At 49.1% G+C, this 14,969-nt stretch overlaps 4 protein-coding genes; all 4 read left to right on the top strand.

Annotated features, from left to right (window-relative positions):
- GSTUM_00001339001 (uncharacterized protein) overlaps positions 1 to 938 on the top strand; it is a gene marked incomplete at its 5' end in the record, with an annotated part of 1,575 nt that extends 637 nt beyond the window's left edge. Inside the window, one exon of the mRNA XM_002838768.2 lies at positions 1 to 938. This exon is cut by the window's left edge and continues 637 nt beyond it. Within this exon, the coding sequence (XP_002838814.1) occupies positions 1 to 776 (776 nt within the window). The 3' untranslated portion in view covers positions 777 to 938.
- A 1,348-nt stretch (positions 939 to 2,286) lies between these two features.
- GSTUM_00001338001 (uncharacterized protein) lies at positions 2,287 to 5,395 on the top strand (the record flags this gene model as incomplete). XM_002838767.2 has 6 exons in its annotated part: positions 2,287 to 2,610; positions 2,727 to 2,845; positions 2,934 to 2,992; positions 3,059 to 4,927; positions 4,986 to 5,078; positions 5,156 to 5,395. Exons 1-6 carry the CDS (start codon positions 2,546 to 2,548, stop codon positions 5,393 to 5,395), a joined length of 2,445 nt encoding a protein of 814 aa, XP_002838813.1. The 5' UTR covers positions 2,287 to 2,545.
- A 1,215-nt stretch (positions 5,396 to 6,610) lies between these two features.
- GSTUM_00001337001 (uncharacterized protein) lies at positions 6,611 to 8,380 on the top strand. XM_002838766.2 has 3 exons: positions 6,611 to 6,877; positions 6,927 to 6,950; positions 6,995 to 8,380. Exons 1-3 carry the CDS (start codon positions 6,830 to 6,832, stop codon positions 8,099 to 8,101), a joined length of 1,179 nt encoding a protein of 392 aa, XP_002838812.1. The 5' UTR covers positions 6,611 to 6,829; the 3' UTR covers positions 8,102 to 8,380.
- A 427-nt stretch (positions 8,381 to 8,807) lies between these two features.
- GSTUM_00001336001 (uncharacterized protein) lies at positions 8,808 to 9,725 on the top strand. XM_002838765.2 has 5 exons: positions 8,808 to 8,916; positions 8,989 to 9,055; positions 9,090 to 9,098; positions 9,164 to 9,256; positions 9,376 to 9,725. The coding sequence occupies exons 1-5, from the start codon at positions 8,902 to 8,904 to the stop codon at positions 9,402 to 9,404; spliced, it is 213 nt and encodes a 70-aa protein (XP_002838811.1). The 5' UTR covers positions 8,808 to 8,901; the 3' UTR covers positions 9,405 to 9,725.
- Positions 9,726 to 14,969: the final 5,244 nt, after the last annotated feature.

The raw sequence follows: 14,969 nt of genomic DNA, 5'->3' as shown, positions 1-14,969 counted from the left end.
CTCATACACCACAACCCACGACGCCATCATCATCTCACTCATCTCAGAGGAGTGGGAGCGGTTTACAGCCCCCCGCCCAGATTGTATCTGATCGGGATAGACGGTCATACTACAATCCTCCCCGGAACCCGCCAACATTGACAACTGCCGGTAGTAACCTGAGTAACTACAGCACATATTCCAATGCGTCAATCGGGTCAATGGTAGCGGATACCCCGCCCCCACTGGTAGCGCAGAGATCAATGGAACAGGATGCCGTGGAGAGTCTGATGTTTCTGTCGTCGCCCGGCAATTCTCGTCCATCATCCCAGCAGACAATATCGTCGGCACAAAACAGCCAGCATTCACAGCCACCTGTTGCTACTTTTCTCCCCTCACCCACCCAGCCCCCGTCGAGAACCAGGCACAATTATGCTCGCAATGCGACCACATGGCCTCGAGATAGACCGCGCCATAAGCAACAGAGGACTGGGCTGGAGGGGCTTGGTGTAACGATACGAAGGGGTGGTGCCGACGAGGACGAGGATGATCTGACGGACGAAGATATCGGTCCCGATTCGGTGAACGAGAGGGCCAGGGACGGCCGCAGCGTTGGATTAAAGAACCGAGGGGGCAGAAGCGCCAATATAAGCCCCGTCGAAAGGGTCGCCGAGGCTGCCAGGCACAGGGGGGATGTTGGAAACGCTTCATCGAGGCCTGCAGGGGCAGTTAGTACTGGCGGGGGAAGGGTGAGGATGGGAGCAAGTAGTAGCAGCGCCGCCACGATTCGGGGCTAGAATCGTTGCCCGTCCTTTTTTTTTTTTGTGGCGGCTGTCAAGTTACTGTTGCGCTGGTTGTGTGCTTTTGAAAATTCCTATGATTCGCTCTGGAGGGGTTACTTATTTTGGACAGCTTCTTGATAGGTACTAGGGAACTTTGAACAAATTGGGTGTTATAAATCTTTTTTTTTTCTCCTCACCTTTTTTGTTTTCTTTTTGCTTACCTTTTAAGTTTTCTTTTTCTTTTTGGGATTTTTTTTTTTAAAGAAAAAAAGATCCCCCCCCTTTTATCTTAATTCTTTGATTTGGGGGTTGCGGGAAACAGGAGTAGTACTGGACTGGGGAGTTAACGGGATGCATTGGATGTTCAGGTTTTTTAATTTGTCGTGGGTTAGTTTTTTATTCATTTTTACGAATTCTTTTTTCATCTTTACGGGGGTTGGGTCATTTGAGTGATGCGGTGGTGGTGGTGGTGGCGGTTTATCTTCTGATCTCAATGTCTCTCTCTCTCCCTCTCCCTCTCTTCCTCTCTCTCTTCATGTCCATGTTCCAACCGTCTTGTTTCATTCTCTTTTGTTATATTCCTTTCAACTTGATATGATACGACAGTGATGACGAATTTGATGATGTCCGTTGAAGTCCGCTCGGGATCCTGTTGGAACTAATTATAATGGTAAGGATAGAAAGGAAGGGAAAAAAAGAGGGGGTGGAGTGCAAAAAAAGGGACAGGCTGTTTGGAATTGGCTGGCTGGTCTGGACTGGCTTGCGCAGGCGTTAGAGGGTTTTAGAGAAGTGTGAGGCAGGAGGAACAGCAAAACAAAGACGTGGTGAGATTCGATGAAGGAAGGGATTGGCTAGTTAGAGAAGTGCATTTAGGGTACGGGATGGAACATAAGGGGGTGACAGGGCATGATCCAACCAGATTTGGTCGTATACCTGCCATCTGCCTGTAAGGAGGAGAAGACGAGAAGAAAAAAGAGGTTAAGGATTGGTCGGTTGCCACGTTCTGTTCGTTCTAGAAATTTGATAAGTGGCGGTGGTGTGGTTTGGGTATTTCAGTCTATGTGTTGGAAATGCTGCTTTGTATGAAGCATTTCTATGTTGTACCTAAGTGCGGTATGGTAGGTATGATTGTCGCGGCCAATTATTTCTCATTCCCCGTCGCACGTCAAAGTATGCGAGCGAGGGAGGCTTGAGACAGCTGCATTGCGGCTACTGGGGTTTCGTGTGGTTTCCGAGAATCTGGCGAGAAACGAGTGATCGCAACCATACCTCTCCTCCCGTAAGCGAAGCCAGCAAAGTAAACCGCATTTTTTTTTCCATTTTTCCATTTTTTTTTCTTTTTCTCTCTCTTCCTGCTAAGTTAGAGGGCAGAGGGCATCCATCCACCCGTCATCATCATCACCACCACAACCACAACCACAACCTACAACCTTGCTTACCAACCTACACCCACAATACACCTCACTACCCCAAACTCCACAACCTGCCCCCCTTCTCCTCCCCCGGTGACAGACACGCTAACCAACTAGCGTTCGCAAGGGCCATCTTCTTCCTTTTTACCCCCTCTGCCTCAATCAGCACTCAGCTCTTAAGTCAACTCAACCCAACACGCTCCGACCGAAGCAAACAACAACAACAACAGCAACGAGGGGAAGCAGAACGGAGTAGAATAGGGAAGGTTAGAATCTCCAGCTTGCCAGACTCGGAGCGGGCAAGGAAGGGGAACGGAACCACACCTCCTAGCCGTCACTTTTGTAGAAAGGCGAAGGAAGAAGAGAGCGAGAATGTTATTCGAAGAAGAGGATGCAGCGCTATTGAAGAAATGGATTATTAAACGGTTGGAGGATATGTATGTCTACTCCTCCCCCCACCACCCCGCTCCTTCCCCTTCCCTCATCTTGTGCTGTGCTCTACTGTACTGTACTGTGCTTCGGGAAAGTGGCGATGTTAATGTGAACAAAACAGTTCCGACGCTGATTCGGATGTCCTGGCGGATTACGTGCTCGCCTTGTTGAGACATGATCAGACCCAGGAGGAGGTTCAAAAATTGTGTATTGAGCAGTTGGATGATTTTCTTCATGATCGTATTTGCTCCCCGTGTCTTTCTCTCCTCTTCTTTCCCTGGATGTGGTAAGGGTTAATACGTTTGCTCCGGTGGGTGGAATTCAACAGATACCGCGCAATTCGTTAAGGATGTCTTCGTCACCCTCAAGAATCAGGGTTTTATGGGTGTTAATTCCACACTTACTGGTGCTTCGCAACCACAGCAGCCACAACATCAACAACAGCAGCAACAGCACGTACAACCGCAGAATCCACAGTCATTGATTACACCCGGGGTTTCTCACTCATCGTTGGTGGTAGCAGGGTCAGTAGTGGACAATCGCGGGACGGAGATTCGGGGGATCAAGAGGGAGAGGAGTCACTTTGAGCGGGATAGGGAAGGGTCATCCGGACAGGACACATATTCGCCGAGTATGGGGAGCGCGAGAGGTTACAAAGCGCCGCGACGCGGTGGTGGTGCTCCGAGTGGTCCCGGGAGATGGAATGGCGGGAATGGGAACGGTGGTGGAGGTCATGCTGGCGGAGGAGGCCCTGGAAGGGGTGGCATTGGTGGCGGCAGTGGATACGGTCATCCACAAGGGTCCGTGGAGATTCCGTTTGTTCCTCCTGGTGGCCCTCCGGTTCCCCCGGCTATTCCCCAGTTCGGTATGCCCCCCATCCCACCCCCTGGATTTCCCTGGGCTATTCCTGGGCCTGGTGATCCTATGGGTGCATATCTGGCCGCCCAGGCCGCTGCGGTGGCATGGGGTGGTTTCCCACCAATCGGCCCTCCGGCGGTCGGAAAGGGTGAAGAAAAGAAAGCTATTGAAAAGGTTGGGGAGAGGTGCAAGGATTATGATGAGAAAGGATTCTGCATGAAGGGCGATATGTGTCCGTATGAGCATGGAATGGATCGCTATGTTGTACCAACAGAGGCCTCTGCTGCGGATGGTTGGGACCTTCCCTTTCCGCTCGTCGCAGCAGCCTTTTTTATGGCTAACCCTTTGGCAGAATATGATCCAAACAATTCGCAGCTGTTCTCTGCTGATACACCTACTCAGAATAATCATAGCAATAATAATAACAACAGGGCTCATGGAGATAGTAGAGGCCGTGGTAGAGGTAGGGGAAATCGCGGAGGAGGAGGAGGTGGTGGTGGCGGCGGCGGCGGAAACAGAGGTGCTCGATCCGAATTCTCGGGTACCGGACCTTCCTATGATCGCAGTAATACAACGCTTGTGGTTGAACATATTCCCGACGATAAACTGGAGGAGTCGGCCATCAGGGCGTTCTTCTCGGAGTTTGGAACTGTTTTGAAAGTGGATGTCACCGCGGATAAACGGCTTGCCACGGTGAAGTTTGAGCGTTGGGACATGGCCAGAAAGGCATACGACTCCCCCGCCCCTATATTCGATAATAGGTTCGTGAAGGTATTCTGGTATAAACCTAATGCAGAGCAGAATGGGACTACGACGGCTCCAGTGGTCAAACATAAAGAACCGTCTCCTGTCGCCGATGAAATGGAAATTGATATGGAGGAGTTTAAAAAGAAGCAAGAAGAAGCCCAAAAGGCTCACGAGGCGAAAATGCTCAAGAAAAAGGCCAATGAAGAAGCCGCGAAGGAGCTGGAAAGAAGGAAAGAAGAGCTCCAGAGGATGCAGTTGGAAGAGAAGCGCAAACTAGAAGAAAAATTAGCCAAAAAGCGAGCCAGAAGTGCCGCCGCCTCGGCCTCGCCCCCGGCATCCGGGACGTCCCCGGCCGCTGGGGGCATTTCTAAGACTGATGCTCAGGCCGCTACTACTGCTGCCCTCGAAGCGCAATTGCGAGCCCTCCAGGCAGAGGCAGAATCTCTGGGGATTGAGGGTGGTGATACTGTTCCTGAGTATGGCTCCTACCGAGGAAGAAGTCGCGGCAGGTTTCCATTCAGGGGGAGAGGCGGGTATGCTCCCCGAGGAAGGGGAGTCTATGTTCCCGTTTATGGATCTTATGGGGGTCGTGGAGCGTTCCCAACTGCTAGAGGTAGAGGTGGTACCTTGAAATTGGATAATCGTACTCGAAAAATTACTGTCAGTGCTGCTGATCTTAGGGGTGGTAAGGATGAGGAGTTCAGGCACTACCTTATGGTGAGAATCACATCTTATCCAAGTGGTTTTGTAGAAAACTTTGCACTAACTCCTACAGAACACCGGCCTAGAGGTTGAGGGCATTGAACCGCATCCCGACAAAGATGACACACAAATCGTCACATTTAAGGATAGAAGAACTGCTGAGAAGGTCAATTCCCCTATCCTCTGCTACCTCCTTTTTTCCCTTTCCTTCCTTCATCAAACCTAGGGCTAACATTAAAGCAGTTCATCTATACCGGAAACGACATCCCGAACGTCGGTGAAGTAACCTTGGCCTGGTTCAATGCACCACCACCCAACCCATCCCCTAGCAAATCTGAGGATCCAAGCCGAATGGACACGGAAGAGAACGGCACTTCAGCAGCAAGTTCAAGTGCTATTCACCATCACCATATCAATTCTAACGACCATGGAGACGATGACGTCTACGAGGATGACGAAGGCCGCTGGCTTCCAGATGAATGAGAGAAAATAATATGTGTGATATGGGGGATCTATGTGTGCTCTTAAAAGTAGAAAAAGAAAAGAAAAAAAGAACAAAAAATGAGAAAAGTAAAGGATGGGGGGGGGGGGAAGAAGTAATAGAGAGGAGGAAGAGGGGGGGGGAGAGATTTTGATAAAAATTTTTTTTTGCTAGCTACACGAGAATGATCCTATCCTCTATATAATTCTCCCCGCCATTTTGTCACGACCTCCATGCTACACGGGAGCGTTTCAATTTGTAAAGCCTGTACTGTACTCTAATTATTTCGTCTCCCTATTTATTATCCCTAGTCTTTCTTCCTATTTTTCTGTCCTATTCTATAACACGGATGAAACAAGGGAGTGTGGTGTTTTACTCTAGTTTAGTTTAGTTTACCTTGGGCTATATAGTTATACGGTAGTTAATTGAGTAGACAGATTGGCCGGATCGAGCTGGTAGACCGTTGCTAGTGATTTGGTATGTAGCGTATTTATTTTTACACTTCCCTAGGGTACCACTTGTACAGCACAGCGTAATTATCATAGTACTTGCGTTATGGAACCGTTCGTGGGACTTGATTCGTGTATTTGTGCGGTGCCTCAGCTCATGGCAGCAGGAGCAGTTCCATTCCACGCAGTATGGTCTGGTCCGCTGGAAGCGCTGGGTTATTTATAGCTCGGTTTTGGTTTCATGATGTGCGGCTATCACCCATATCTCTGTGAGGAATTTTTTGGGGGGCAACATACTGTAGAAGGCGCTTGAAGTTAAAAGCCTTGGGAATCGTGGAGCGCATGGGGGGGGGAGGGGGGTTGTATTGCTTGGGTGGGTTGTTGGCGGGAGGAAACTGGGATTAGGCGAGTGCGAGATTGTGATTGCTGGAATGTGACGCGAAGGAGTATGATACTTGCGGATAGGCACAGCATGGCGTCCGTGTGCCCTTATCTCCGCGGCGGGAATTGGTACGATATGATACCGTTTTCGTCATGACAACAACTAACTTACTGGTACTAGTACCGGCCCATGGGAAGAGCAAAGGGATGGCAATTCTTGGCTCAGAGGCAAGAGCGTTGTTTACTTGTTACTGAATTGGAGTGTTCCGTGTTGTACGAGTACTATAGTATCATACTGCACGGTACGTACTAGTACTCGTAGTTGTGATACCGGTAAATTATCATGCCCAAGTAAAATCAACCACTGAGGCTTATCGCTGGCGATAACACACCCGAACTTTTTGGCTTGGGTTTAGCCAATCCACCCCCTACTCACCCCTCCATTTGTTCCTCTTCTCCTTCTCCCTCTCCTGATTGTTCTCCTCTCTTCCTCCACACACGCACGCTTCACAGCCAGGGACATGACCGCCGCGATGTTCCGTGTCGCTGCTGCGAAACCTTTGCAGCGCACGCTGGTGCGTCGTGTCTCGACCAGCTTTAGTTCACATGGTGGGACTGGGGGTTCCTTGGAGGGGTATACTCCACCCACGACCAGTCCGGCAAACGATATGATCGCGCAATTGGCCGCAAAAAATCTTGACAGGTTGAGCTTAAAGGACTTGATTCGGTAGGTTCACCCCGGTTACCATCTCTACCTACCTAAATTAAAAGCTTGTTTCTCCCTCCAGCTTCGGCCGTCCTCCACTAACCACCCAATCTCTCCTTACCTCTGCGCGCTTTACGAGGGAATACCTACCCGTCCGCCTCTCGAGACGGATCCGAGCCTTGCGAAATCTTCCCTACATTATCGTTTCGAACCCGAACATTTCAACAATCTACAATAACTACATTGACTCGCTCACCGCCATCCTTGCCTTTCCCGCGGGGAGCTTGACCAACTTAACCGAGGAGAGCAAGTTCACCGAGCTCCTGACGGAAATCGTCAAGACGCACAGCAATACAATTCCCATCCTAGCAAAGGGATTCTTGGAGTGTCGTGGGTACGTTACCCCGGAAGAAGCCACAAAATTCCTCGACCACCATTTGAGAGCTCGTATTGGCACCCGGTTGATGGCAGAGCAGCACATCGGTCTACACCTTGCTTCGGTCCCGCAGCCGCCGACCGTAAGCGTCCCCGGAAAGTCCTATATAGGGACTGTGGACACTGAACTCCGCCCCGCGGAGATCATCGAATCGTGCGCTTCCTTTGTCGGGGATATCTGCGAGCTGCGATATGGCACCAGACCTAAACTCACCATCGACGGAAACCCTGACATCACGTTCCCTTACATACCCGTTCACTTGGAGTACATAATCACGGAGCTCCTGAAGAACGCCTTCCGTGCCACAATCGAAGCAAATTCCCCTGTTCCCGTAATCGCGACCATCGCAGCAGCACCCGGCCCGCCGGACGCCGGCGGCATCACAATCCGGATCCGCGACCAGGGCGGCGGGATAGCGCCTGATGACCTCTGCCACATATGGTCATACTCCTTTAGCACTTTCAACGGCTCCCGCTCATCCATCGGGTCGGGAAATTCGGGACGTCTGGAAGATGTGGACGACGGCGGCGCTGACGGGGGGGTGGACGTTATGGGCAGGTTTACCGAGAGCGCGGGTGCACTAGAAACTAGCTCCATCGCCGGGTTGGGTTACGGATTACCGATGAGTAGGGCATACGCGCAGTACTTTGGCGGCAGCTTGAAGGTGCAGAGCGCATATGAATGGGGGACTGACGTGTATTTGAGGCTGAAGGGGGTGGGGCTTGACGGGGTTTAGCTTTTAGTATCATGCACACCATTGACAAAAAGGGGGGAGCGAGTGATGGAATCAATTTGATTTGAGAGATTGTGTGTGTGTGAAAGAGGGAGGCGAAGCGAGTGAGACTTTGTGCGCCAAGATAGTGTGAGCGTGTAGGAGCGGTTATTGTATGATATGTGCTCGGACTATAGCGTCATTACCATAATTACCTGTGTTGTGGTCGAGCCCATTTCATTCCCTGTTTGTTGCTCGTTCCCTTTGCTTTCTTGCTTCCTTGCTTCTTGACTTGAGCTACAAGTACTGTACCGCTCTGTACGTACGAGCACTGTAACTTACTAACTTTATTACACAAGTACTGTACTGTATAATACTGTGCTCGAGCAGGCTGGTATGTACTTGTGGTTAACTCCACCACTCCCGCTAGAATGGGTACCCTTGAGGGAGCAGTGCAAGTAATGGTACAGTACCCTACCGGTGCTTGCTTGTATAATAACTTAGCACTTTCAAGGAAATCGGAAACATTTCCTTCTGCATCCGAAAACCTGCTGTATTACATACATCTCAAAAGGCCTTTACTAAGCCGATCGACCAGTCAGGACAGGGAAGGGCAAAAAGTCGCACGTCACCACCCCCATTCTTCCCTGTCTAATTACCCCGCGAATATTCGCCGAACTGGATAAAAAGCCCCTCCCGCCTTACCTTCCCCTCGTCTCCCTCTTCTTCTACAACATCAACATCGACAACAACCACACAAGTTACGAACCACAAACGCAAAAACGAAAGCACTGCGAAAACATCTCCCAAAGAAAATCCTCAAAATGCCTTCCTATATCGTACTTCTCACCCTACGTCCCCCTCCCCCTGCTCCGTCCGCATAGTGCTAACTCGACTGCTGCTGTCAATAGATAACCGTGAAGCCAGAGACCTCCGACTCGGAACTGCTAAAGATCAAGGACGACATCGTCGCCCAAGGTGGGAAAATCACTCACGAGTATTCGCTAATCAGGGGGTTCTCGTATGTTGCCTCCGCAGCCCACACTATCATTTGAGCCAACCAGCTAACTGATCGATGTTTTACAGGTGCGAACTCCCTGTTAACCAGGTTTCCACCTTGGAGACTCATAGACATGTGCAGAGCCTGGAGGTTGATGGCACGGTTACTACTCAGTAGTGGTAAGTTGTAAGCAGTGTTATATATTCTAGCTGAGGCGATTGGCATCCATACGGGTTCTCCCGTCTGGCTCCGCGAATGCATCGATCTGTTGGACTGATGTGGTCTCCGCCAACGGTAGGTGCGCTTTTCGGTCCAGACAATGAATAAAGGACACACACATTTCCTACTCCAGATGGATAGTCGTCCGCTGTGCATAATAATGTCGTGGGTGATACCGGTATGGGGTGGTTTTGCCACTCGGTAGGGGTTGATTGTTTCACGTCTATTCTGTGTTCTATTCTATTTGATTTTTCTCTCCTGTCTCTTGCTCTGCGTTGCCCGTAGTGGGCAGGGTACGGGGGGCTTTGGAATAGGTTTGGGAGGAAGAATGGATGGGGCTATGATGGGATGGATAATTGGTCTTGTACTGGGTCTGAAATAGAAAGTTTCGGTGTTGAATTGAGAGCTGATAGCCGTGATGCTGTTGAAGTACGGAGAGAGGTTGTGGCTGACTCAAATTGTCTCGGATGAGTGAAAAAAAAGTAATGCTCTGACTCGGATTTGAACCGAGGATCTCCACATTACTAGTGTGGCGCCTTACCAGCTTGGCCATCAGAGCGTCGGGTTACGCTGAAGAATCGTTTTGTGGGTGTTGGGCAATGAACAATAACTTACTCAACCCAACAAACCGGATTGAAATCGACTCTGACTAACCCTAGGAGCAGGGTGCGCTGGATCTATGATACACGTCCTATCATATGTGTCCGGCACTATAGCAGCGCCCCTACACGGAACAACCTCACTTGCGACAGAACCCTATAAAAATAAATAATAATAAATTATTATCATAATATTCCACCACGGAACACACCGTTTATTACCGGCGACTTCGAGCCCATCGTGCCGTCCAACACGAATTGCAGCAACCGGGGCTTCCCAGCTCCCCACTCCCATTCCCATTCCCTTCCCTTCCAGCTCCAACAGCGCGGACCTAACCTGAAAAGGGTGCAATAGCACTCGACAACCTGAAGACTTGGCACACGCACTACGAGCGAGCGGTGTGCAACTATTGTAGCTAGCGCTTTGTAAATTAGTCAATTGGTTGACCGGTCGATCGGGCTCAAGTTTTGTATATGATACCTATCATATATCTCTGTCGAAGGTGCGGGAGTCGGTGGTTTCCGATGTCGTATATTTTTTCGTCCGGGGTTTTCGAGCCATGCGTACCCCACGATACAGTTATTTGCCCGGCCATCTGGGAAATAGGGTGCACTCGACTACTTCTTCTTTTTTATTGTCGGGATTGGTAATTGGTTTCTTGTTTACACGGCTGGCCGAGTGAGATATACTGATACCGCACGAGACATCATGTCTTCTACCAGCTCCGCGGTATATAGTCTACACACCCCACTCACTCCAGTACCATCCATCCACTTCTCGGACGAACGAGGAGGGAGGGAGGGAGGGACCGAAGACCGCGGGAGATGTAGATTCTAAATTACCGGTACTCGTATCTAGCGCGGGGGGGAAGGAAAACATGTAATGGCACCCATAGCACTGGAAACGGGTTCGTTCGTTCGTTCGTTCGTTCGAGTTGTTTGCGCTGAGGAGAGTTATTTGGATACGACTGGATAGAGCGCGCTGGGGCTGTGAGTGCGAGTATCGCAAGTTAGCTAGTGCGGGAAGTAAAATCTTCATTCATACCTTCAAGGTACGACGCTCGCGGGAATAAGTTATCGACAATGAAAACATCGTACCAAAGTATAACCTACGTGTGATACTTGTACCACCCTTCATGTGAGTTCGTGTTCCAAGCCGGAGTGATTGATAATCTAATTTACACTGTACAGTACTTCACACCGCGCTTAGTAAGGAAGGGAGGGAGGGAGTTTTTTCTTCTTCTTTCCTCAAGAGGAAGTAGGTATGATATGTATGGGACATCCTTCGTATCATACCCCAGCGGAAACAGGCGAGTTGAATAAGATGCAGGAGGAACGAACCCACAAAAATGTCCGGAAAACAGAAACTCCATCGCGTTACTAAAGGGCTCTCTGAATGGCGCTTGCCGGCTGGACAGCCGATATCATTACTACCCTTTCAACAAAGTTATCCAATGGTTATAGTGATCCGGAAGGAATTGCGTCCTGGATATGATATTATGATAGAGGAAGCGAGAGAGAGAGAGTCTATTCCTCTCATTCACTTTATTTCCAAATCGAAGAAGGGGAAATATCATACTTTTTTTTGTTTCTTGATTCTTGTCTCATAACCCCCCATCTAAAATGATGGCTTGTATCATATGGTCCAGAGTCGGAAGCTGCCGCTTCGTATGTACTCTACAGTGCCATGGCGGGTGAGATAGGCTATGATAATGTTACCAATTCCCCACTCTATAAGAGTAAGTAGGGTTTCTTAATTCTCATGCCTGCCCTACCCGGTAGGTTTCCAAATGATAACCCATGACGAAGGGGAATTGAATTGAATTGAAACACCTAGGCTCCTGTGAATTGACTGCGCAGGGTGTTGGTTGGTTCTCGGCACATCCTAATTACCGACTCGGCCAGATAAGATATGTGTTTCATGTAATGCCCCTGTGGGAGCGAATACTTAGCTCGCCTGAAAGCAAGCAGGTTAATCTGTATATTTTTCTCCGCCGAGTGAAGTCAAGGGTGACGGTCCGCGCTGCCGCCCACAGACTACATACACTACAGGAGCACATACACCTTCGGGGGAAGAGAAACTATATACATTGACCACTGCTTGGTATCATAACGATAGGAGCCCCTGGTGTTTAAAGGAATCATCACAGTCGGAATATCTGTGATGGAAAGGGGTAGGTTTGGCTGAGAAAGGCAGGACCTAGTCTGGCGTGGTGCATTGAGAAGTCTGTCATAGAGGAGCACTACATTGCAGCATGCAATGATTCAATTCGGGTGATAATTCATGACTCCAAACTGATCCAGCTGCCCTGCATGATAATACAGTAATGCTCCTCGAAATTTGTCTAAGCCCAATCGTAATAGAACACCCCCAACTACCGCTTAAATCACACCGATAGAAAAAGGGGGAGAACGGCTACCCAATCAATGATAGCCACGCGAGGGCAAAAAAGGGAAGGGAAAGAAATAAGACGCCTTGCAATCGTCGGTTCATCACTATCCAAGCTTTCTACCATGTGCGAACAGAAGAGAAAGAGACGAAAGAACAGACGATTTACGAAAATTCCATCGCAATAAAACCTGTTCTACAAAGCAAACCATCTCAACTTGTTCTTGAACCCCGTGGGAAAGAGTTTAATGTCTCCAGTGTTGCTTACACCGTGCGGGCCATTAACTATTTTATGTTAGTCTCTCCATGAAAAGGCCATAGGAATTGAGTATCGCCTACCTACTCCGATCACGAATCCTGACTTCTTGATGATACAAGGGCTACCATAAAAGTTCTGCGGAAAGAGGCAATTCGCCGTGAGAACACCTGCTGTATGCTCACTTCCCTTGATTGATTGGCGGACCCGATTAATAGAGCACACGGTTCGAATACGTGTGTCCTTACCACTCTACTCTAGTGTTAGCATATGATATGGTCTTTGGAGAAAGATGCATTTATACATTAAATCCCAAGTAGCTAGTCCTACATCTGGGATCATAGGACGCTGTACTCTCTTGTGGCTTGGGGCGTGCATTTATATAGCCAACAGCGGCAATGTTGTCATCTGAACATATTTGACTGCTATAGGTAGATAGAAGTTCATGCTCTTCAACAAGGTTCTCTATCCCAATGTGTTCGTGATGGCATTGCTGGACTATACCATCAGAGGCTAGTTGGAAGATTGCGAGGTTGGCCGGAGTATCCCATGCTTTCAAAAGGACAGGGACGCGGTCTTCGAGCATTCCAGTGTTGCTGGGGGAAACAAAGTATCTCGAATTTTCGGGAACCATACTGGGGTCGCGATCCACCACATGATCACTCACTGGTCGCTCACGAAAACGGAGTGAGGTTACAAATAATTCTGGATCTACCCAAAATCCGCTATTAGAAGCGCCCGTGAGGGTATCGAGGAAAACACCGGTACATCCAATCAATTTCGGAAGATTGGAACAATCCTCGAATGCATAGGTTTCAGTATCCTTAGGCATGTATTGGATAGACCCGGCATTAGTGACAGGAAAATGCTTGCTCCATGGACTTTCTCTATCAGATTTTCTCTGAAGTGCTTTTACCTGAGCGGTCAAAAAATCCAACATCTCTTGCAATGCATTAGAGGAAGCTGAAGATAGTGAGGCGGTTAGTGTTTGATTTTCTGCTCTCGTGCTAGGACCGGCAACTAATGGGCTCCCCCTATTCCTCGGATTGTCCGGTTCGTTCAAGATTCTCTCCATCTCACCCCTCAGGCTGGCATGCTTCTCGGTTTTGTCAACGAAATTCGGTACAAATTCTCCCACTACGATCTTATTATTCCTCGGACTGATAGCTCGCTTAGTTTTAAGTGAGGCTTGAACCCCGAGGCTGGTGGTAATGGGGCCATCCGGTTCTTTAAGTTGGAGATGATGGGCTTTGACAGAGGTCCGATTGGACATAGAAGTGTTCCCCCCATTTATGGGGGAACGGAGGGTCAGATCTTGCTTCGGGGTTGGGCAGACAGCGAATGCTTCTTGCTCATGGGTGGCGCTATGAAGATATTAGCCTTTTTGGATTTAGGGGTGAATCATTAACCATACTCGTCAAGCTCCAAAGATGCATATAGTTTATCTAACGCCCTTCGCCTTGAAGAATTAGGATTTTTCATGTTCTCCCCAGTATCTCTTTCTAACGGCGTTGTAGAACCGGGGAGCCTAGGACTTGGTCCGGAAATTGAGTGAGGCCCACTGGGGACGGTGCTCCAAGCCAAATCTTGTCCCGAACTACTGTTGGAATCCGGGGCGGGACAGGGCTGAGGATTACTCAGCTCCCGATTCTTCCGACAGTTATTAGGGATGAGTTTTGCATAGCCAGTTAGAGGTCTAGGAAGCGAAGGACGAGGAACCTCAAGAGCGTTGAGGCTAGGAGGGCTATGACCTTTGAGAAACCAAGTCTCAGTCTCCAAATAACAAAATACTGGAAGTGGTTGGGAATGTATCACTAACTTTCGAATCCATCCCCTGTACTTGCTGGTATCTCGGAATCCTTATGACGTCCGACGTCGAGCTGCTGTTTTTGTCGCATTGAGGATGACTCATCGAATCGCGAGCTCGTGGTATTGATGGGATCGTCTATAAAGTAGGCCAGTCAGAGTCATGAGATAAAATAAACGAGTGACAGAAAATGATTATGAATTTGTCCTTACTTGTAATCAAGGAGTTACACGGGTCTTCCTCCGGTGAAAAATAAAAGACATCACCACCAGGGCTCTCTGGACTCTCTAAAGTGTGTTTCCTCTTGGGAATATCTCTCGGGACATGACATAGCTCATCGGGACACGGTGTGGAGCGGGTAATTAAATTCTCGGGCGCTGGTCTTGGTGCGCTAATGAAGAGCTTCTGGCTGCCTTCGTAAATGGGCGAGAGATCGCCAGGGCGGCGAGATCCGAGGCCCTTATAATAATTACTTCTCGACAAACTGGATATAGGTGAATTAGGAAGTGTTTCAAATGGGCTCCTGGACCGAGCGAGGCTGTCCATGCTGACTGCAAGAACTTAGCTTATGTTTCACGGGGGAATTTGAGTTTTAAGAAGTGTACGGTACTATACCTTTACG

The sequence above is a fragment of the Tuber melanosporum genome (genome assembly GCF_000151645.1).
Source record: "Tuber melanosporum whole genome shotgun sequence assembly, scaffold_279, strain Mel28".
NCBI classification, from domain to species: domain Eukaryota; kingdom Fungi; phylum Ascomycota; class Pezizomycetes; order Pezizales; family Tuberaceae; genus Tuber; species Tuber melanosporum.
This window is presented reverse-complemented; position numbering and strand designations above follow the sequence as displayed.